Source organism: Pteropus medius, unplaced genomic scaffold (genome assembly GCF_902729225.1).
Source record: "Pteropus medius unplaced genomic scaffold, Ma_sr-lr_union100, whole genome shotgun sequence".
Taxonomy (NCBI): Eukaryota; Metazoa; Chordata; class Mammalia; order Chiroptera; family Pteropodidae; genus Pteropus; species Pteropus medius.
Window position 1 is genome coordinate 9,502 of NW_024341765.1, and position 23,606 is coordinate 33,107.

At 50.3% G+C, this 23,606-nt stretch overlaps 3 gene segments (V, D, J or C); all 3 read right to left on the minus strand.

The window, feature by feature from the left end:
- LOC120594915 (immunoglobulin lambda variable 5-37-like) lies at positions 1–6,819 on the minus strand. The segment is given in 3 exon segments: positions 1–514; positions 5,181–5,222; positions 6,771–6,819. Coding segments are annotated over 3 exon segments (570 nt in total).
- A 1,779-nt stretch (positions 6,820–8,598) lies between these two features.
- LOC120594907 (immunoglobulin lambda variable 1-40-like) lies at positions 8,599–9,300 on the minus strand. The segment is given in 2 exon segments: positions 8,599–9,068; positions 9,181–9,300. Coding segments are annotated over 2 exon segments (516 nt in total).
- Positions 9,301–12,746: 3,446 nt separating this feature from the next.
- Positions 12,747–14,805, minus strand: LOC120594910 (immunoglobulin lambda variable 8-61-like). The segment is given in 4 exon segments: positions 12,747–12,796; positions 13,183–13,291; positions 14,319–14,647; positions 14,730–14,805. Coding segments are annotated over 4 exon segments (534 nt in total).
- Between the last annotated feature and the right edge of the window lie 8,801 nt (positions 14,806–23,606).

A 23,606-nucleotide genomic window follows, 5' to 3' on the forward strand; every position in this document is an offset into this window, starting at 1 on the left:
AAAAGAGAAGCATGTGATATTGTCAGATCAAGTGGTCAGAGGGAATCGGGTGTCACAGAAGAGATGACAGAAGAAGTCACCTCCTGTCTTGACTTGGTCAGAGCCCCTCCCATGAGTGATGGCACCAGGCCAGGAAAGTGAGGGGGAGGTTTGTGTCTCACTTCCCCATGGGTCTGGAGCACTGTGTGAGTCTTAGAGTTGCCATCCCATGTGTCACAGTAATAGTCGGCCTCGTCCTCAGGCTGGAGCCCGGAGATGAGCAGAAGCCCTGCGTTGGCCGAGGCGTCTTTGGATCCAGAGAAGCGGCTGGGGACCCCGGAGCCCTGGAGTTTACTGGAGTCTGTGTGGTAGTACAGGAGAAACCGGGGAGGGCTCCCTGGCTTCTGCTGAAACCAGTTTATGCCATAGCTTCCAACACTGAAGCCACAGCTCAGGGTGCAGGTGAGTCTGGCTGATGCTCCCGGAGATGCAGAGAGGGAGGGTGGCTGAGTCAGCACAGGCTGGGAGAGGGAACCTGCAAACACAGACAAACTTTTGTGATGAGAGTGAAGCTCAGGGGTGTAGGAAGAGACGAACTGACACAGAGTGGGAACTGAGATCTAGTCCCCAGGCCTTTCCCCACCTGTGCACTGAGAGAGGAGCAGGAGGAGCACAGGGATCCAGGCCATGGTGCACGCGGTCCCTGAGCCCACAGTGGGGCTGGGCTGCCCCAGGCCTCCTTTTCTTCTCCACCCTCCGCTAGAGGAGGGGCTGTGCATGCAAATGTGTGTCCATCCAGTGACTGCCCAGCCCCTCCCTGAGCCCAGGTCCTGAAGCTCAGCTCATAGTCAGACTGAGGAGGATGAAGGTTGGCTTTATCCCCTAGGATGCCCTGGAAGCAAGCACCTGCTGACACCACACAAAGGACCTTCCTCAGGGGACTCTGCTAGGCCAGAGAGGACACAGCTGCTGAGTCCCATCAGGGAGCACAGGGCCCAGCCCCAAGGCCCAGGCTCCTTTGGGTGAGTGGTCCTCGCAGAGCAGCTGTGTAGGGACCACAGGGTGGTCCCACAGCGCCCCCTTCTGGTCACACGGCACATACATCTCCATGGATCAAATTTCTGAATGTCCAGCTGGTTTGCGCAGCTCACCAGGTCCTTGTCTCTAGTCACACACCCAGGGGCTAATTCCCAGTAAATGTGATTCAGATACACTGTACATTGATTTTTATTTATTTGTACTTTATAGTTTCTGCAACAGCGTTAGTATCTTTCAATTGTTCTTTATAAAAAATACATCTTGTCATATTGTATTACTCACGCTTTTTAATTAATTTGAAAATACTATAGACAACTCTTGGACTTAACTTAATATAAATGTAGGAAAAATGTATCATTTTCCAATAATTATGACTGGTATTTGAAAGATTAAATTTATAATATTGATAAACCAAGTAATCATTGTTTTTAAATTTTTTTGATATTAATTGATCCTCTGTATCAACACATCTATTTCTATATTCATTCAAGTTTTCTCTTTTCCTCCTTTCCTGTAATTTTTATTTCATCTTACAATGTCCTCAGACATTCCTTGGCAGGTGGCTGTCAGGAGTCCATGTGGTGACACTGTGTGGGGTGGGGGGAGAAGGGGCTAAGGTTCAGCACCAGGCATTTCCTTGTCCCCAGTGGAACAGCCTCTGCTGAGGCATCAGATGACACAGGCTGGGCCTACCATTTCACTGACCTGGGGACTGAGAGACGAGGTCTCCAGTCCTAGGAAACAGTCCTAGGAAAATGTTTGTGTCCTGAGGCTGCCGTGCGTGTCCCAGGCAGGTGCCACAGGACTTTCCTGTGCTGTGGTCCTTGCATGGCAATGGTGGCCTCCTATTACCCATTCCACTGTTTCTGAGAAGAATCCAGTTTCTGAAGAAGGTTCTGCTGTGACGAGGTGAACACAGGCTGATGAGTGATTTCAACAATATCTCAGTTTAAAGTTTGTCAAAGTCAGTGATTCCTGAGACAGCACAGAGCCTCAGCTGCTCATCACTCAGAAACAAAATACAGTACAGAGAAGATGCTCAGTGCCATTAATCACTAGGGAATAGCAAGTCAAATCTGAAGTGAGATATTGCTTTGCCCAGGCTAAAAAGGCCGTGATCAACATGAGAAATAATAAGTATTTTTGTGTGAAGATGAGTAGAAATTGGAACTGAATACACTGTTAGTGGAATTTTAACCAGTGCAGCCATACTGGAAAACTTCTGATGGTTTCTCAAAAAATTTAATGTAAAGATGCCATATGACTCAGCAACCCCATTCCTAGGTGGTTTACCCAGGAAATGAAAACAGATATCCACAAAAACAAAATTGAAAACTTATTTCCAACACATGTACAAATGGTCCCAGTAGAACCCAGAACTTTGTCACCAGCATTCACCAGGCCCCAGGATGCCCGTGTGAAGAACGTGCTTAGGTCTAACTTAATGAATATTATTTTTCTGTCTATAATTCTAGAAGCTTGAAATTTAGAGGGGAAATTGTCAAAAATAGATAACCCCGTGACTATGAGAATCTCTGTAAAACATATAAAACAGAAAAGAAGAAGACTGCCTCATTTTCTGGGACATATAGGGATGCCTCTCAGAGGAGGCACCCTTCCAGCTGGGTCTGAAAGGATGAGCAGAAGTGTGGTTCCCCTGGAGTAACAGAAGGTGGAGTGGAAATAATCCTGAAACCGTGAAAGAATGTGGTCTTTCACAGACTAGAAAGACCATGGAGATGACATTGCAGGTTGATGGTAGGAAGGAGTGGAGAGAGCAGGGCAGACCTTAAGACATGATGTAGTCTTGAAAGCAGCAATTGGAAGGGAAAAACAGGAAGAGGAAAATGCAATGATATTCAAGACAGACTCTCTGGGATTGAGGGACCAGAAGGACCTCTGGGGGTGAAAAATGCGGAGTTTCTCTATTTATAAATTATTTGAATATCTGGGAATCAATCTGAACCACTGAATCCCAATTTCAGAATGACCATTTCTGGCCTTGTCTGCTTGCAAAATGTCACCATGGCATTGATAGTTGAGTCCTCGTCCCATGAGAGGCACTAATGGGGGTGTGTGGATATTTATAAGAGATTTGAGATTGGGATGGTACTTTGGGAGGCATCCGCATGTGCAGAGTGGGTAAAGGAGACCTGAAAGCTTCCTACCTGAAAGAGGATGTGAACACAATCAGGGTCTGTGGTATTAAACTGGGGAGTGTGAGCAGGTGATGGGCGTGAGAGCCACGTCCTTAATGGGAAGGGGTCCTTTCAACTCCACGAGTTCCTCCAGGATGGAAACTCTGGATAAAATAAAGAAACCCCACTTAGTGAAGGTTCCAGAGCTCAGGGAATGATCAGCAATCCCGGGGTGAACCTCATGGGACGCATAGGGGAGGAGCAGAACGGACCTAGGTCCCTTGGGTCACACAGGCTGGACTTCCGTTCTCCATGTCATGTCCACCCAGCATTATTGGAGATACAGAGCATGTGTGGGTCCCAGGCAGGGACAGGAGAGTGATGGGTCTGACTGGGGAGTGGAGGGCAGATTTATCACATGACCCCATGAACAGGAGATCCTCATGCATCGGGATCGTGCTCAGCTCTGTAACCGTGATCCTCATCCTCGTCCTCAGGCTGGAGCCCAGAGTGGTCAGTGAGGTTCAGGTAACAAACCTGGGGCAGGAGATTCAGGCTCAGTCAGACTCCTGGAAGGTCCCTCACTGCTGTCCTAGGTGAAGGTACTGCCTGGGAGCCTGTGGGACCATTGCCACGGTGACTCCCAATTTGTCTGCTGACCCCTGTGCAGGACAAGGTGACCTCGGATCTGAGATCATCAAGAGCCTCACAGTGGGAGTGACACACGTGGGAAGTTCCTGCCCCTGTTGTCTCAGAAGTCACCCTGCACCCTGGATTGTTGGAAAGCTCCAGTGGGATCTGAGGGGACAGGAGGACACAGTCGGTGTCTGTGAGCTCAGGAGAACCACTCGCAGGAGTCTTCACGGTCCCCAGTGGTGTCACTGTAGGAGCGCGTCATCCATGGACCAACTTCACCCCCTTCCCTGGAGCAGACTTAGCAGCTGTTTCCCAGTGGCTGTGTAGCACCCCACCCACTCACGGCCCATAAAGAGGGTTCCTCAGACCCCAGTTTTCCCCTTTGCCGGCTCCCCACCCTGAATCCCACTCTGCATGCTCAGGTGTTGGGCCAGCTTTCTGTAGGTCAGTCCTCCTGGGCCTGGGTCCTCACCATCATCTCACTACTCAGTGCCTCATCCCCCGAATACACTGCCTGTCCGTCAGTCCTGAAGTTACAAGCCCGGGCGGGATGGGGACATCTCTGCTGTGACCCCTGGGAGAGCAGAGTCCATGCTGTGGAAAAGGATCCACCTGCTGGGATGTTCCTGGGCTCTGATGAAGGTGAAACTTGGGACAAGCGCATCTTCCTTATTTCAGGAGAGAAGGGCAGCTCCTCAGGTCCTACTTTTGTCACATGAACAACTGGCTAACCTTTCTGTGTCATCACAGATTATTTTGGTTTTATTTTTCCTGAAAAATCAGAAATGTTGAATGAAAAATGGATAGTAAAACATGACCAGGAAGGGTTCAAAGCAAGGCTAAAAAGGCCCGAGTTTTTAAAAGAAGATGTTTAATTGTTCAGAACAAAGGCCTGAGCAGCCTGAGGTTTTTGTCCCACTTCCACATCTGCGCGTGTCACTGTGCGAGCACCACTGTGCCAGACTGAACAGTAATAATCGGCCTCGTCCTCAGCCTGGACCCCGGAGATGAGCAGAAGCCCTGCGTTGGCAGAGGCATCTTTGGATCCAGAGAAGCGGCTGGGGACCCCGGAGCCCTGGTGCTTATTGGAGTCTGAGTAGAAACTCAGGAGATACCGGGGAGGGCTCCCTGCCTTTTGCTGGAACCAGCCTATCCAGTAGCCACCAACACTTAAGCCACTGCTCAGGGTGCAGGTGAGTCTGGCTGATGCTCCCGGAGATGCAGAGAGGGAGGGCGGCTGAGTCAGCACAGGCTGGGAGAGGGAACCTGCAAACACAGAAACTCATGGCTGATAGGAAAAGAACCTGCTTAAAATTTTTCAGGGCTCTGGACCAGTAGAGATAAATGAAAGCCATGTGGCTTTCCCAGGTCCCCGAGTCCTGTCCTTACCTGTGCACTGAGAGAGGAGCAGGAGGAGGACGGGGGTCCAGGCCATGGTGCACGCAGCCCCTGAGCCCACAGTGGGGCTGGGCTGCCCCAGGCCTCCTTTTCTTCTCCATCCTCCGCCAGAGGAGGGGCTGTGCATGCAAATGTGTGTCCATCCAGTGACCACCCAGCCCCTCCCTGAGCCCTGGTGCTAGAGCTCAGCTCACAGCGAGACTGAGGAGGACGGAGGTTGTCTTCACCCCCCTGGGAGAGCCCTGGGAGGAAGCACCTGCTGATACCAGGCAAAGTCCCTGCTCAGGGGACTCTGCCAGCCCAGAAAGGACACAGCTGCTGAGTCTCATCAGGGAACACAGAGAACTACACCCAGGCCAGCCTCCTTCGAGTGAATGAATTGTCCTCACTGAGCAGTTGTGCAGGGATCACAAGTCAGTCCCCCAGTGCCCCCTGCTGCTGGCTGGATACACACCTCCCAGTGGCCCAGAGCTCTGAGAGCCCAGCTGGTTTATGCGGCTCATCAGTCACTGTCTCTATTCACGCATCCTTGGTCTGGTCCCTAGATGCTGCGATCCTGGTACACTGTGTTGATATTGTAGTTTATTACACCCAGAGTAAGGTCCATGGGAATAAGGTACATATATAACTATTCAAGGTGTCAGAGCACTTAGAGTACAGTCTAGAAGAAGCTAAATGACCCAGGTGTGCATCAGGTCCGGTGTCAGAGCCGAAGGGACAGTTGATGGTTTGAAAGACTTGAAGGGGCTCTCCAGGGAAATGTCATAGAAGGGAATTTTCCAGGAAAATACTCAGTGGCATTTTAAAAAGAGAACCATTTAGCAAACATTTCAGAGTCATGTCTTGTGTGAGCTAATTATAGGGACTCCATTTCAATCAGTGCTTGCTATAATAATAATAATAATCATAATAACCATCATGATAATAATAATGGCTTGTATACGGTTCACCTTTACCTGTGAAATGTGTAACACCTTTCTTTATTTTAAGAACTGACTTTATAGTCTGTCATGTAGTTTTCAGGATCTCTACTTCACAGGTTTCTTGTCAGGATTTTGTCTTAGGTGTCACACAATTGGCTTACATTTTTTAAAAATTTTGTTATTATTTCTTCCAGGTTTTCAAACATTTTATTTGCATATTTAAAACATTGTGCATTCCAATAATTAAAATAATTTGAACAGAGAAAGTGGCACTCTGATTAAACTGCACGTACAGCCTGCGGGACACCATGGACCAGCTTGGTTTTCACTCTAGATGTCTCTGTGGTCCCACCCAGCGTCTGCCGTCACCAGCATGCAAGTTCCTCTCCTTCCCCGCCCGTCAGACAGGCAGGTGGGAGAGGCAGGTGCGGCCTTCGTTGTCAGTAGTTCTTGGATGTGAAAAAGGAGCAGCACAGACATTTAAACTTGATCCAACCTCTTCACATCTTACCACGTTAAACAGCTAAAAGGCGTAGAATAAGAAGGCGATGCTCGTGGAATGTCCAGTGCAGATTGGCGGTGCGCGCCTCATCACGAATCGCCTGGTCGCTTCTTCTGTTCAATCACTTCTTTTGGTGACAGTGAGTGTTTCTCTGGCGTTTTGTCCGCTTCAGTTCTGGCTTATCGAATGTCTCGATCTCAACCATATCGGGTTTGTCAGACGTGGCTGCAGAGGACACGGAGCGAGGCCGTGAGGACTGATCCGAACTGCTCTGTGGCTGACATTGTAAGTAAACCTTTCCCCTCGCTGTGCTCTCTCCCTCAGGGCCTTATTTTACTAAAAAGCTAAATGTGAGATTGTGATGTGATTGCAGATGGGGTGAATGTGTGAGTCGCATAAAGAAACCATCACGTCCTTTGGGAGCGAGACGACATCTGATGCCAGCTCCCAGGACACAGAAGAGAAGGTGACGGTGATAGCACCCCCTGTGATCAGGATACTGTGCGGTGGAGATTCTCAGCAATGACCCCAAGGTGACCTGAGAGGGCAGAGTCTGGGGATGGGAGCAGAAGGGACGTGGACTAAGGTGTAGGGGTCAGAGGTTCATGAGCTGGGCCTCTGGAACATTCCAAATGTATTAAATGGAAGAGAAGCACCCAGGTCGTGGGGGCACTGGCGCTACTGTGGTCTCTTGAGAATCCTTCACTCTTCTGACTCTGCCAGGGAACAGAAGACCTTGAAGATAATTTTTGCAGCTTTCTACGTGTCCTGAGACTATTCAGTTTTAGATCGATGCCCACAGATGGAAGTGGGTGCGATGTTACCTGAAATTGATCTTTTACAAGATATTAAAAAGGTCATGGATAGAGAAATGTGATTTTATGTGACAGGAGTCACGTGGCCAGTGTCTCCTGCTCGGGTCCCAGCATCCACAGAACAATACTCAACAAGAACTAACAGTGAGGGTGGAGGGCAGATAATGCTCATGCTGGGATGAATTAGGGAAAAAATTTGTGTCTTTCCTCTCCACCTGGACCCGGAATTCCTCAGCCCTGTGGTTGGCATGCAATTGACCAATTTCCAAGTCCAGGGTCAGGGACTGTGTTGTCTAAACCAAATCAGACCATCTTGTCTCTGTTTGCCACGGTGGTATTGGGGAGACGGTGTGAGTGATCATGTCTGGTCATCCTGAAAGCCGGGGTTCCTGACCAATGGGCCAGGGAGGGAGAGTCTCTAATTCGGGAGGGTTTGCTGAGTGGGTGGATGCCTGAGACCACAAAGGCATTCTGTCCCCAAGGGAGAAATCAGGCCGGGACACCGTATTTTGGTTTGTTTGTCCTCTCCTCTCCCGGACAGTGTCATCTCCATGAGTGTGGGATACTTCCTGTCTCTTCTGGAGTGTATTCTTAGCTCCTAGACTCAAGTCAGGCACATAGTAGGTGTACAGTAACTGGTGTGGATGCACATCATCTGCATAGAGACTCTCTTGGGTCAGACACAGGTGGACTCTGTGTCCTGGGTTTTTTTTTGACTTCTTGATATGGACTGAACTGTGTCCTGTCAAAATCCTACATGGAAACCCTAACTCCCAATGTCACTGTTCCTGGAGACCAGGCCTTGAGTAGATAACTAAGGTTAAGGTAAAGGAGCTCATGAGGGCCGGTGTCTTTATGAGAAGAGGAGGAGAAACCAGGGCTGAGCGCACACAGAGAGAAGGCCGTGTGAGGACGCGGGGAGAATGCAGCCGTCTGCCGGCCAAGGAGCGAGGCCTCGGGAGAGACCCACCTGCCCACACGTCTGTCTTGGACTTTGAGAATGCAGAACTGTGGGAACATACGGTTCTGTTAGTTAAGGTTCCCGTCTGGGTATTGTGTTATGACAGCCCCGGCTCCAAAACATCTCTCATGGACTCTGTCACTAGGTCCCACCGCCCCACATCCAAGAACTTCAGGTCACTTAAGAAAATCACACAGTGTGGACAGATTTAGCAGACAGGTTTGCTGGCGTGGGTTTCAGACCTCAGATTTTCCAAACAGAAAAAATAACATGCTTTCCTGTAAGAAGAGTAGGGCTGCACAGGGAAGCCCCATTGCAGGGGGTCAGCAGGTTTTTGTCTCACTTCCCCACGGGCCTGGAGCACTGTGTGAGCACTGAGACTGCTGTCATATGTCTGGCAGTAATAATCGGCCTCGTCCTCAGCCTGGAGCCCACGGATGGTCAGGGAGGCCGAGTTGCCAGATCTGGAGCCAGAGAATCGGTCGGGGACCCCCGAAGGTCGACTGCTAGCACCATAGATGAGGGTTTTGGGGGCTGTTTCCGGGAGCTGTTGGTACCACTGCACATAATCGCCACGCCCAATGTTGGAGCTGCTTCCAGTGCAGGAGATGGTGACACTCTGTCCCGGGGCCCCAGACACTGAGGACGGCTGGGTCAGCACAGACTGGGCCCAGGAGCCTGGAAGAGGGAGAGACACAGAGATGGTGATGCTGGGGCTAGAGACAAGAGGAGGGAGCAGGGTCCCGTGTGTCCTCCCTAGGTCCCCTCCACTGTCCCCATATCCAGTCACCTGTGCAGTGAGTGAGGAGGGTGAGGAGGAGAGGGGACCAGGCCATGGGGGAGATGATCACCGCGTCCTGCCCTCTGTGTCCCCACAGCTGAAGCAGAGCTTCCCCCAAGTCTCTCCCTCCCCTCTTCAAGCTCTGACAGAGGGAGGATCCACTCATGCAAATGAGACCCCCAGCTTTCTGATCCCTCACTGGACCCTGGTTCAGGCCACTCTGACTGGGAGCTGAAGGGATAAGCAGGGGCGGAGCTGTGTGGGGCCTGTGGGGTGAGGTTGTCACAGCTGCGAGCCATGCATAGGGGGCTCCAGGCAGTGCCAGGTGGTTTGTCTCAGCTGGGGTCCCCCAGACTCCAAAGAAGCAATCACTGAGTGCCCCCTGGTGCCCAGTCCCAGATGCATCACTCTGTGACATGGTGACTAGAGCCCATCAGAAATAGGTCCTGCTCCCTAAGGCTCTGTCCACCTCCCCCTGACTAAGGGCCAGGCCTTGTGTCCCCTTATGTGGCCTCCCCATCACCTGAGGGCAGTCTCTATGCTCTACTCAGAGTCCTCAGGGTGAGTCTGACCACAGGTTCCTTGGCTGTTCTGTGGTCAGGACAGAGGTGGTGTCTCTTGTACAAACTCCTCATGGATCAGGATAATACAGAGCAGTGACCGTCCCCGTGGAGGCGAGTCCCCTTCTGTGCGGGACGCAGTTCTTCCCTTCTATGTGATTCCTCCTTGTTAGATCGAGCCGTATGTCTCCAGCACACGAACTGCTGGTTCCGTGTCCTCCTCGGGGACTCCCGGCACTTTGTTTTACACCTGCTCCTTGATCAAGCTTCACCTGGCAACCGGTGTCCTTGTTAGTGTGTGAACTGAATAAAACATGGCACACGTGTCTGTGTCGTATGTGTACGAGAGTCAGATATCTGCATTTCTGAATCAGGCTCTCACTGATCCCAGCCTCCAGGACACAGAAGAGGAGGGTGACCGTGACAGCACCACCTGGGACCGGGACCCCTGCCATGGGGATTCTCAGCAATGACCCTGAGGTGACCTGGGGGAGCACTTGCTTGGTGATGAGACCAGAAGGGACCAGAATCAGAATATGTGGCCAGGGGTTCACGAGCTCGGCTTCTGGGACGGTCCCCCCTGAGGGACGGGCAGGTGGAAGAGAGGTGCTCAGGTGAGGGTGGACAATGCTGTCACTGCAGCTAATAAACCTGTTGCACCCATGTTGCTCCCCGTGGCAGAAGGCGGCCAGACGTGGAAGTTATGCTGCATTCGACCTTTTCTAAGACTACTGAATTTTAGATCATGGCCTCACTGATGGAAGTGTGTGGACTTTTTCGGAGGCTGATCTTTTGCAGAACAATGCAATGGTCAGGGAGGCAGATCTGGGATTTTGTGAGACAGGCGCCAGCTGGCCTGCTTGCCCTGCTCAGCTCCCAGTGTCCACAGTACCACACCCAGCATGAACTGAGGAAGAGGGTGGAGGGCAGAGCGATGCACATGGAGGGGCCAGTTAGGGAAACCGTCTTTCCTCTCCTCTCCTCTGTGGACCCAGATCTCTCAGCCATGTGGTCAGCATGTGATGGACCCCGCTACAGCTACAGAGACAGACCTTGTTTTACCCAGACCATTGAGACAGTCCCTGGTCAATGACCATGCCACAGAAGACGTTGTGAGTGACCCGGTCGAGTGCTCGTGAAGGCCAGGGCTCCAGATCAATAGGTCAGGAGGCTGAGTCTCTCACACCGGGAAGGGTTGTTTGGGGGATGAGATGCCCATGACTGCACGGGCATTTAGTTCCCAGGAAGGAAATCAGTCTGGTGACATGGGTACCATAAAGAAGGGACATCTCAAATAAAGCTCAGAGAAGAAGGGGGAAAACCCAGCAAGATCCTCTACTTGTCATCTGGAAAAGAAACATTCCTGGGTCACCACTGATCAAGAAGGGAGACTGAGGTCAAGGTTTCCATCACAGACGTGACCTTGGGCCCTAAACCTCACATCCAGACTCCTGAACCTTCTTCAAGGAGGGGCAGCTACTCACCTCCCACCGTGTTCCCAAAGACCAGCTCTAAGCCTTTTCCCACCCCCATTCTCTCCCTCTTCCCTCCAAAACCACGCAGAATCAGACCTTTCTTCTCTACCTCACCTGCACCATCCCTTACCCAGGACTCAAGCTTCATCTTTGTACCAAATCCACAGAACACTCAAGGTCCCTGACTATATTCCCACGTCCCCCTCATTCATCCTCTGCAGCAGCTGGACTTCGGAGACTTAATCAGATTCTGTATCTTTCTTGTCACATCATCTAGGTTTCCGGCCCCGACCTGAGCCCAACATGTAGCAAGTGCTCAATAAATGGTGTAGACGGGTGGGCCCCTGAATAGTCAACTCTCCTGAGAGAGACACAGCTGGACTCTGTCCCTGGTTCTGTCCTGACTCATCATGGATTCTTCCCAGGGCAGCTGCCTCTGACATTGGGGACTGTCTACTGGATGGGAGACAATTAGATCATGTGCTGCTGCCAAGGACAGGATTCGGTGGCCTAAAATGAGAGATCAGGGCTATATGTTCTAAATTATGTTCACTGAAATGAGTGTGAGTTCCTGGATTTGACTAAATAAACAAACAAACAGGGATGTGTAAACTCCAAACTTCGGCATGGTCACAGATTGACCAAGTATCTGGGAGAGATTGGAGCATTTTCCATGTGGGCCTGTTCCAGGAATCTTCTCCTCTCAGACCAGACCAACCCGACCACACCCAGCACCCTGGAAGGGCCATCTGATTTTGCACGTGGATCTCTGTGATGCCACCACCCACAGCAGGAGAATGAGTAAGTCCCTCCATGGGGTTGGGGACTGAGACATTAATTGTCTCTACACAATGAATGGCCTCCTGGCTGCTAAATGTAGGATGTGATCACAGTTCTTATGTTGCCAGGTGTGTCTGAAGGACCTGACAGTTTGTTTTGCTTCTGCCATGACTGTGAGGTCATCGAAAGTATAGGACCATCTTAAATCATGTTTGAGTGGAAAATTCTACTGGGTACCCTGCCGGTTCATACTGACAATAATTCTACATGAATTACCTTACAGGCCGCCTTATTTTACTGCTGTTGCTGTTGTCATTGTCATGAGGGACTCCTGTTAGATCCCCACCGCCATTCCTCCCATACTGACATGGGATGTCTCTCTGGCCACTAGAATTTAACGATGTCAGAGAAAAGTGTCCTCTCCTCCTGATTACCACTCTGGGCTTTCATTTGTCTTTCATTGCTAATCTGAAGGTTCATGCTGTCATCTTTTGAATCCATGATAAGTTTTTGATTCTTTTTCCTTATTTAGTCTAATTTTAAACTTGTTTTATTCTTAGGATTGAGAACTAAGCCGTTAGTATAAACATTTTTTTCCCGTCCTAGCTTAGTGGCCTCCAAGGTCTATTACTCATCCCACACTGAGCCCACAGTGATTAACTTTATTGGTAAATACACCAATATTGTCACTGAAGGAACAACCGAGCTTTCTGGAAACTTTCCTTTAATATTGGGGTTCTCAGACGTAATAAGATTTGGGTCATACAGTCTGGACTCCAGTCACTGAGATGTGTTCAAACATCTTCCTACCTGAAAAAGGGTGTGAACACAATCAGGGTCTGTGGCATTAAACTGGGGAGGGTGAGCAGGTGATGGGCGTGAGAGCCACATCCTTAATGGGAAGGGGTCCTTTCAACTCCAGGATGGAAACTCTGGAGAAAAAAAAGAAACCCCACTTAGCAAAGATTCTGGAGCTCAGGGAATGATCAGCAAAGCCTGGGTGAAGCTCATGGGAAACATAGAGGAGGAGCAGAAGGGACCCAGGACCCTTGGGTCACACAGGCTGGACTTCCATTCTCCATGTCATGTCCACCCAGCATTGTTGGAGATAGAGAGCATGTACAGGTCCCAGGCAGGGACAGGAGAGTGATGGGTCTGACTGGGGAGTGGAGGGCAGATTTATCACATGACCTCACAAACAGGAGATCCTCGAGCATTGGAGTTGTTCTCAGCTCTGTAACCGTGATCATCAGCCTCATCCTCAGGCTGGAGCCCAGAGTGGTCAGTGAGGTTCTGGTAACAAACCTGGGGCAGGAGATTCAGGCTCAGTCACACCCCTGGAAGGTCCTCACTGCTGTCCGAGGTCGCAAATGTGAAGGCTCTGCCTGGGAGCCTGTGGGACCGTTGGTATGGTGACTCTCAAGATGTCTGCTCACCCCTGTGCAGGAGAAGGTGACTTCGGATCTGAGATTATCAAGAGCCTCACAGTAGGAGTGACACACGTGGGAAGTTCCTGCTCTTGTTGTCCCAGAGGCCACCCCACACCCTATATTGTTGGAAAACTCCAGTGGGATCTGAGGATACAGGAGGACACAGTCGGTGCCTGTGAGCTCAGGAGAACCACTCGCAGGAGTCTTCACGGTCCCCAGTGGTGTCACTGTAGGAGCGCGTCATCCATGGACCAACATCACCCCCTTCCCTGGAGCAGACTAAGCAGCTATTTCCCAGTGGCTGTGTGGCACCCCACCCACTCACGGCCCATAAAGATGGTTCCTCAGACTCCAGTTTTCCCCTTTGCTGACTCCCCACCTTGAAACCCACTCTGCATGCTCAGGTGTCGGGCCAGCTTTCTGTAAGTCAGTCCTCCTGGGCCTGGGTCCTCACCATCATCTCACATCTCAGTGCCTCGTCTCTTGAACACTCTGTCCCTCGGTCAGCCCTGGACCCAGGAGCCCGGGTGGGATGGGGACATTTCTGCTGTGACCCCTGAGAGAGCAGAGTCCATGCTGTGGAAAAGGATCTATGTGCTGGGATGTTCCTGGGCTCTGATGAAGGTGAAACTTGGGACAGGTGCATCTTCCTTATTTCAGGATAGAAGGGCAGCTCCTCAGGCCCTACTTTTGTCACATGAACAACTGGCTAACCTTTCTGTGTCATCACCTATTATTTTGGTTTTATTTTTCCTGAAAAATCAGAAATGTTGAATGAAAAATGGATAGTAAAACATTATGACCAGGAAGGGTTCAAAGTAGAGGCTACAAAGGCCCGAGTTTTTAAAAGACTTTTAATTGTTCAGAACAAAGGCCTGAGCAGCCTGAGGTTTTTGTCCCACTTCCCCATCTGCGCGTGTCATGGTGCGAGCACCACTGTGCCAGACTGAACAGTAATAGTCGGCCTCGTCCTCAGGCTGGGCCCCCGTGATGGTGAGGGCGGCTTTGTTCCCAGAGATGGATCCGGAGAAGCGACTAGGAATCACAGAGGGTCGGTTGTTTGTGTTGTAGATAAGTGCGCGGGGAGCCCGGCCTGGGGTCTGCTGGTACCAACCGGGATAGTTACTGGTGGAGACGGACCCAGAGCTAAGGCCACAGGTGAGTGTGACCGTCCCTCCTGTAGACACTGAGAGTGATGGCTCCTGGGTCACCACAGTCTGAGAATTCGCCCCTAAAAACAACAGGAGAGACGCGATCAGCCTCAGACCCTCCTTTTATGTGCCCCCCGAGGAAACAGAGTCTATTCTCCTGACCTGAGCTATACGCGAGGAGCCCCAGCAGAAGCAACATCCAGGCCATGGTGGGGACACTCACAGGACACGGGCTCCTCAGGCTCCTGGGCTGGAGTGTGGTGTCCTCGGGCCTTTTTATGTTTCCCAGACCCATTAGGAGGAGAAGGTGCCTCATGCAAATCAGCTTCTTCTGTCTTCCTGAATGATGCCTGAGACACTGAGAAAGATCGGTTGAGGTTTTTCACCAAATCAGCATCCTCATGTCCCTGGTGACAGCAGTCCCAAATTTCATCTCTGGAAATGCCAGGGCTCAACGATGAGATGGGTCTGTTCACATTCTGGCCCCATCGATCTAGCTCATGCCAAATCGAACCACATTTCTGGGAACATTTCATCCTCCTCCGTGAAATTCCTTCTCATCTTCTTTGACAGAGATTTGCAGTCACTCCTCCCTCCAGCAGTGAGTCCACTGGGAAATCACAGAGTTTATGTCCCGGTGTGAAGATACAGGGTCTTTCCACCCCCGGTGTCAGTTTTATGGGGACCAGAGTTCAGTGTGCTGTCACCAAGAGCTGCAGTGTCAGGCTTAAAAATGTAAGCTCTAAAAAAAAACCATCTATGCTATGGATGAACTTGAAAATAAAGAGTTTTTGAGGAGAATGGCTCAACTGTCATCATAAAATTATGATTTTCTTCACAACATTAGCTGTAACAAAATAGGAACACATATCCCATTATGAGAAATGGAAACAGCGCTGCGTGTAAACGAGGTGCTGAGAACACCATGGAACATTCTAAAACTCCCTTTCTCTTCACCTCCTGCTGTGGAGCAGAAGGAATGGGAAGGGTGAGAAGGGGTTTGGGGTGTCAGGGGGACGGGCAGGAGGATAAAATGTCTGTAGTCTTTGGTGACAATGAGACACGCAATTGGTGTTTTTCAAACTGTGAAATAAAGCTGCGATTTATGATATTCATTTTGGAATCGCTAGTAAATTGTCTGTGTATTAAACTTGCGTTGTTATTTTCCTTTCTCTTCATATGGGTTCGAAAGTCACAACTCATATCATAGAACAATATTCACAATAAATTACTTTTCCTATTATACAAATACATAATCTGATAGTGTAGATAAATACAGGTATTTTCACATGTCTCAAATATGGAGATGAGGACTAACTATGAACACACAAGGAAAAGAAATAAATGGAAAACTGAAAACCAACAATATCAGTTTAGGGTGGTCCATCTAAAATATGAAATCAATGACAACTTACAGAAGAGGAAGAAATAACAACTGAAATGGGGACACAGACAGGACTAACACACTCATGACACATCTCGCCATGAATCCACTGGGAGTCCTGTGAGCAGCAGGGCTCCCTGAGGTTTGCTACGTACACACTGTCTCAGGCGTTCTCTAGGCACCGTGGGTCCCATTAGTTTCCCCCCTGGGGCAGATCTGGGTGAGGATTAGGAGCCAGTGTGGAATGGAGGGGTTGACAGGCTGGATAAGGGAGACACAGCCAGGGCCCCAGGAGCCCCTCACATGCAGGAAGGAGACAGAGCAGCGCCCCCTGGGGGTCCTGAGTGACACTGCCTGACTCAGGGAGGAGCTTCCTCTGGGAGGAGCTTTTCTCTCTGAGGGAACATGCTGATGCGGGCTGACCACCACCTCTTCACGTCTGCTGTCCCCCAGAATGCAGGCGCATGGACCCTAGTCTCAGCCCAAATCCTCCCTGAGGGCTAAGGTGAATTTTTCTTCTGATACAATGGATTCTTCTTGTTCTTATGTCGAGTCCTTTGTGCAATGATCAGCTATGAATATAATGTGTTTAGACTATAATTTTTAATCCTGATATTCTTCATAATAAATTGGATTCCACGTTTTTTCTAAAATAAGAAAAGGAGTTCAGGCTTCATGCCTGCTAATTTGATATGTATTTTAAATCATTTTTAACCAAAGACTTAGGCACTGCTGATGGCAGAGCCAGCACCCTCTGACCCAGGACCCGGTTGGGAATTAGCCTCTGGTAGAGAATAGATAACAACCACCTGTGCCCAGATGCCAGGAGTAAAAGGCCGTGCAAATGCCCTTCCTCCCCAGTGTCCTTTCCCTGTCCCCTAAAGAAAACTCCTGTCCAATGAGTGAGGAGGAGAAGAGAGGAATCTGGGCCATGGGGGAGAAACCCCAGAGCTCTGTTTGCTGAGGCCTAATTTTTGGCATTGAGACACCCCCTCCCCAGGCGTCTCCTATCCTGTGTCCAGGTAGCACTGTAGGTCAAGTTTCTCAAGCAAATTTATTTCCGTTGTGCGACTGTGCATTGACCTTTGCCTGTAAATCAGGTCTGGACAATGACTTCATGTGAGGAGGATGATACATGAGGAAAATGTGTGTGTCAGAGCCGAGTGCTCATGTGGTTCCCAGTGGCCCAGGTGCAGGAAAGTCACACTTCAGCGGGGACAATGCCTGCTCAAGTGTGTAGAACCAGTGGAGCATTCTCCCAGCCTGCCTGGCCCAGACCCTGAGCGCTCAGGACCGGTCCACCTGCGCCCCCTGCTGGTCTCCAAACTCAGTCCTCAGCCCATTCCATCCACCTGGCTCTCCTGGAAGGGCTTATGAATTCTGCAGGTGCATCTTCCTCATGTCGCTTCCCAGAGCAGTAGAAAGAGACGACGACCGTGTGCAGTCTGGGGCGAAGACGTTCCGTTCTCAGGTCCCTAACGACCTGCAGACAGATAAGTGGATGCATCTGTTACCAGATGTTTCAGGATTTCCTGATACTTGATTATGCTTCTGCCTTGGCCCTGATTCATTATGAGCGCATGAGGACCTTGAACTAAGAGCCAGGCTTAAAGTTCTCCAGGAACCCCGCTTGCTCCTACCTGGTCATAATTCTCCTTGGGTGACCCTTGCAGGGGGAAATATTTGATGGCGGTGGTGGTTGTTGTTTTGTTGTTATTGTTGTAGTCGTTGTAAGGGGCACCTGACAGGTTCCCACTCACATTACACGTGTGTTTGTAATGAGAGCAAAATGTCCTCAGGGAAAATGTGTCTTTTTCTTTGATTACTTCTGTAGGTTCTCAGGTGCCCTTGGAAATGACCCTGACAGTACGTTTTATTTTGACTCTGATATATTTAAGCTTCTTTTACTCTAGGTCTGTAATTTTTCCCATCTGCGGATTGAGAGGGAGAGAACATTACTGTGAACATAACTCCTATTCTTTATAGCGGTTCTTCCTCCATTTCTGGCCTAGGAAACTCTCAGGATGTGTCCCAGTCTGCCTCGGGCCTGCTCATGTCCATTTGTTAAGAAATCTATGGATTTAATGGAGGTGGGATTGATAAGGATTAGGTCTAAAATACTGACAGCTACTAAATCTCATCCCAGACAGAGAACCAGAGAGGTTGGAAAACTACGAGAAGTCCCGGGTTGAAGTGGGGAGAGTGAGCCGCTGAGGGTCTGACAGTCGCGCCCTTAATGGGGGGCATCTCCCGGGGCCTGGGGGTCAGGATCCCCTCAGAGGGTGATCTCAAGAGAGAGACTCTGCCTTTCCTGACATTTCGTGGCTCAGGGAATGAGCAGCAAAGCCTGGCCAGAAGCAGGGAGGAACATGCACGGGCTTGAAAGGAGGTCACAGGGGGCTCCTCAGTTACGGATGCTCACATTCTGCTTTCCTTGTCACCCTATCCAACAAATCTGAGGAAAATTTTGGACTCAGGGGGACAGGAAGGTGGCCACCGGGCACAGATTGGGTGCAGACCTGGAAAAGTAATCATCACTTTGAGTTCTTGACAAAGACATGAGATTGAATTACATGGGTTCTTTGTGGTCACATCCTGAGCTGGGTCACTTGGCATCAGCCTCCTGTTGACCCTTCCATTGATTATCCAGAAGAAATCTGTGCCATCAGGCAAAAGGTTCCGCCTGTGGAGAGATGACCGGGCTGAGAACATGCTGTGAAATATAGTTCATCCTTCCTCAAAGCCGCAGATCCTTGGCAAGTCTTTAGATCCTCAGAGGTTGGTGACAATTTTTGCAGGAGAGTCAGCCCTGATGTGAAGATAGATGCAGGAAGGCACCAGAGTGTGAAGATCCCACAAGAGGAGAGGGAGGGAGGACAGAGTCTCCAGTCCTCTGGGGTCTGGAGCACTGTGCCAGGATCACTCACTTCTGGTCCTAATGAACGGCCTCTTCTTAGGACAGGATCGAAGGGCCCTTCAGAATCAATTTCTTGCCGGCGAATTTTTTCACGTGGCTCTAAGACAGAACTCAAGGTACCACGTCTCTGGGGCTCCTCCCTGGATGTGCTGTTGCTGGGCCGTACTGTGCTTCTCCATGAAGCTGCATTTTGTGCAGTTGACGATGTTATTCCTGAGACCGGACCCCACACCATGGATGGATGTGTTAGCACGCCCTGGGTGCAGGAGGCTAAACAATCTAAAATATCCAGGGAGGAGAGATTTTGGGTCTCTGCTCACTTTATCCTCAGCCTAACAGACTTGAGCATCCAGAGCACAGAGTGTGGGTTTGCCAGAGAAGTTGGTAAATGAAGGGGAATTGCAAAAGAATAAAGCCAACAGATGTGGAACCCGGGCATCTGAACACAAACTGAGAAGGAAGCCCCTCTGTCCTCGTGTGAGGTGAGGTGATAGACTATTAGGAAACGAGCTACACACCCATTTCTCACATCCGCACTTGGTCACATGAGCAACACTCGGTGCTCCCACGAGCACTGCTGCAGGGGAGACTGACTGTGGGTCCGGGGTGCTGACTCTCATCTCCCGGGCCTGGTGCAGTGAAGAGGACGGGGACCTCGCATGGTGCTGGTCAGTGATGTTTGGCTCCATCCTCAAGTTGTAACGAGGAGCTTCCACTGTAGGTGACAACAAAGAGAAGCAAAGTTCCAGAGGACATCGCTGTTTCAATGCGTGCAGAGCTTTGATGATGTGAAGAGACTCTGATTCTGATGTGTCAGAATGACACTGTTCTAGCCACCGTCATAGCTACTCCCAGGGCAGTAGCTGTTCGCTTTCTGTCCTAGGTCCCAGCCCCCTAAAGAAGGTGAATCTGCAAGGAGAGAGACAAGGACCTATGAGGACAGGACGGTGTCCACTCAGCAGGAGGAAGTCAGAGCTGGGGAAGGATGCTGCATGAGCATGAACGTCAGGAGCCTTCACCTGTGTGACTAAGATCACAGAAAAAAGGGGCGTCCAGCACGTGGTGTGGACAACCCACAGCCCTGTTCCTCGGGCCCCAGAAGTGAGGCCCAGATGCCTCACATCTCTTTCTCTGCTCCAACCACATCGGCCTCTTTGTGTTTCTGTCCCCTTTCTGAGTACTGTCCTGTGGAATAATCTATGGTAAGTTTTGGAGGAGGGAGAATCTATGTCCTGGGTACACCAAGGCCCTGAGAGAGAAGTAGAGGTCAGGGAATTCGAGATTGCTCAGCAGGCATGGCTTCCCACGATATGCACACTCACAGGACCAGGCAAGGGACACCCCGTGTGTGGCAGGGACATCACCAAGGGCTTTCTGAGACAGACTGAGGCAGCTATCGGAGGACACTCGTTTACTGAGAAGGGTCTTCACATTGTCTTCCCAGGAATAACGGACACAGTTTCCATTTCTAATACAGTCGGAGTCAGAGCCCCTGAAATCACATTGTACACTTTTCCATACAGAGCTTTTGGGGTCTTGATTCTCCTTGAACAGGGTGCAAGTCACAGGGTCCTTCACTGGGATGAGGTTACATTCACAGACATGTCACCGCAGTGCACATTACAGGTGACAGCACACACTCAGCACTCAGGGGCACCAGCCCAGGCCAGCTGCACCCACACTCTGCCCGTCACCCCTCAGGGCAGCGTCTCCCCTCCTGCTCTGTGTCCCTCAGTGACCAAAGCTGCTGCACCTTGATGTGTCTCCTGTGACTTCTCATCTCCCTCCTTCCCCTCCCTGTCCTCAGACGCGGGCAGGTCACAATTCTCGTAGGCTGAAATTCCTTTCACATGTTTTCTTAGAGATGCCAATTTTTTTCTAAAATCCACCACCATTGCAAGTATATTATTCCCAAAGTCATTGCAATGATCGTATTGATCAGTCCGGGGAGAACTCTATTCTTAACCACATCGAGTGTTTCAACTCATAAGCTAGAATTATCTGTGCATTTATTTATTTCATTTCTCTTAAATGTTTTATAGTTTTCAGTGCATAAAATTTTAAATTCTGTCAGATTGTCCTAAAGTATTACATGTGTGTGATGCTGTTGTCGGCGCGGAGCTGATGGAGATGAAGGTGTCGGTGGTGAGACGCCCAGTGGAGAGAATGCACGAGGGGCTGACACGGGAACGAAACGGCTGCACCAACTGCACTGCGGGGAGCTCACTCCTGCTGCTCCTCTTCTTCTGCTCCCCGTCTGCTCCCCAGGGGCCCGCACGGCGCCACACGCAGCAGAGTGAGATCGTGGCATTCAGCCACACGTGCGTGATACAGTAAGCTGAATTCCGTTTACAGTTTTAGGCACTGGCACCTACTATACTAATGTGACATTCTACATCTGGGGTCCTATTTCTAGCCGCAAGCCTGGATCACACCCAGACCTGGGACCCACAGCTATCGTAAATGTGTTATTTTTAACTCTAGTTTTAGAGGGCCCATCTCATCCCCGCCCCAGGTGGAAGCACTCAGACCTGGAGCGGCATCGGGTCACCCCCTCTGCTCCCTCAGGAGGGCAGGGCCTGACCCGAGCCCCTCAAGCTCCTCCCGTATCCCCACCGAGGGCTGTGGACCTCAGACATGGTGTTACTGCCAGTGGACACGGTAACAGGGGGAGGATATACTAGCAACAGAGAAATGTGAATTTAAACTGAAGAGAAGCATGTGATACTGTCAGATCAAGTGGACTGAGGAATATCGGGGGTTAACAGAAGAAATGACAAAAGAAGTCACCTCCTGTCTGACTTGGTCAGAGCCCCTCCCATGAGTGATGGCACTAGGCCAGGAAAGTGAGGGGGAGGTTTGTGTCTCGCTTCCCCATAGGTCTGAAGCACTGTGTAAGCCTTAGAGTTGTCATCCCATATGTTACAGTAATAGTCAGCCTCGTCCTCGGGCTGGAGCCCGGAAATGAGCAGAAGCCCTGCGTTGGCCGAGGCGTCTTTGGATCCAGAGAAGCGGCTGGGGACCCCGGAGCCCTGGTGTTTACTGGAGTCTGATTTAAACCGCAGGAGATACCGGGGAGGGCTCCCTGGCTTCTGCTGGAACCAGCGTATATTGTATTCCCCAACACTGAATCCACTGCTCAGAGTGCAGGTGAGTCTGGCTGATGCTCCCGGAGATGCAGAGAGGGAGGGCGGCTGCGTCACCACAGGCTGGGAGAGGGAACCTGCAAACACAGACAAACTTTTGTGATGAGAGTGAAGCTCAGGGTTGTAGTAGGAAGACGAACTGACACAGAGTGGGAACTGAGACTTCGTCCCCAGGCCTTTCCCCACCTGTGCAGTGAGAGAGGAGCACGAGGAGGATGGGGGTCCAGGCCATGGTGCACGCAGCCCCTGAGCCCAGAGTGGGGCTGGGCTGCCACAGGCCTCCTTTTCTTCTCCACCCTGCGCCAGAGGAGGGAGGGGCTGTGCATGCAAATGTGTGTCCATCCAGTGACCGCCCAGCCCCTCCCTGAGCCCTGTGCTGGAGCTCAGCTCACACCCAGACTGAGGAGGATGGAGATTGGCTTCACCTCCTTGGAGAGCCCTGGAGGAAGCACCTGCTGAGACCACGCAAAGGTCCCTGCTTGCGGGACTCTGCCAGCCCAGAGAGGACACAGCTGCTGAGTCCCATCAGGGAGCACAGAGAACAGGCCCCAATCCCAGGTTCCTTGGAGTGAATGGTCCTCAGTGAGCCATTGTGTAGGGACCAACAAGTCAGTCCCACAGCGCCCCCTGCTGATGTCAGCACGCACACCGCCCCATGGCCCAGAGCCCTGAGAACCTGGTTTGTGCAGCTCAGCAGGTCCCTGTCTCTATTCACACACCCATGGGCTGATTCCTAGTTAATGTGATTCTGATACACCAAACATTGATTTTTATTTGTTTGTACTTTTTGATTTCTGTGATAGCCTCGTTCTCTTTCAATTGTTTTTCTACAGAAAGGTTTCTTGATTACAAAACTGTATTTCCCATGTCTTTTTGCTAATTTGAAAATATTCAGATGTGGTTCCATAATATAGCAGTTAGCACGTCCGCTTTACACGTAGAAGGTCCTGGTTTCATGCTCCAGTGATGCTACAGCCTCTGGTCTACTGCCATGCCAACCCAAACAAGCCGGATGCCTGATCTAGGAAGCTAAGCAGGGTCAAGCCTGGTTAGTACTTGGATGGGAGACCACCTACGAAGACCAGGTGCTGTAGGCATAAATAATAATAAATGATAATAATAAAAAAAGAAAATATTCTAGGCTGCTCTTGGGCTTAATGTTTTTCACAAAAAATAAGAAAAAGGTTACATATCCCAATAATTATGAATGATATTTATAAGATTAAATTTATAACATTGATAATCAAGTAATCTTTATTTTTTGATTTTTGATTTAATCTATCCTCTGTATCAACGTGTCTATTTCTATGTTTATTTAAGTTTTCTTTTTTCCCCCTTTGTTGGATATTTATTTTGTATTACAATGCCCTCAATCTTTCTTTGGCAGGTGGCTGTCAGGAGTCCATGCGGTGAGTCCGTGTGGGGTAGGGGGAGAAGGGGCTGCGATCAAGCTCCATCCACGTCCTTGTCCTCAGTCGAGCGACCTCTGCCGAGGCATCAGATGACACAGTCTGGAGCTGTCATTTCACTAAAGTGGTGACTGAAGTGGAAACACGCTCAGAATGGAGACTCAGGAACTGTCCTAGGAAAAT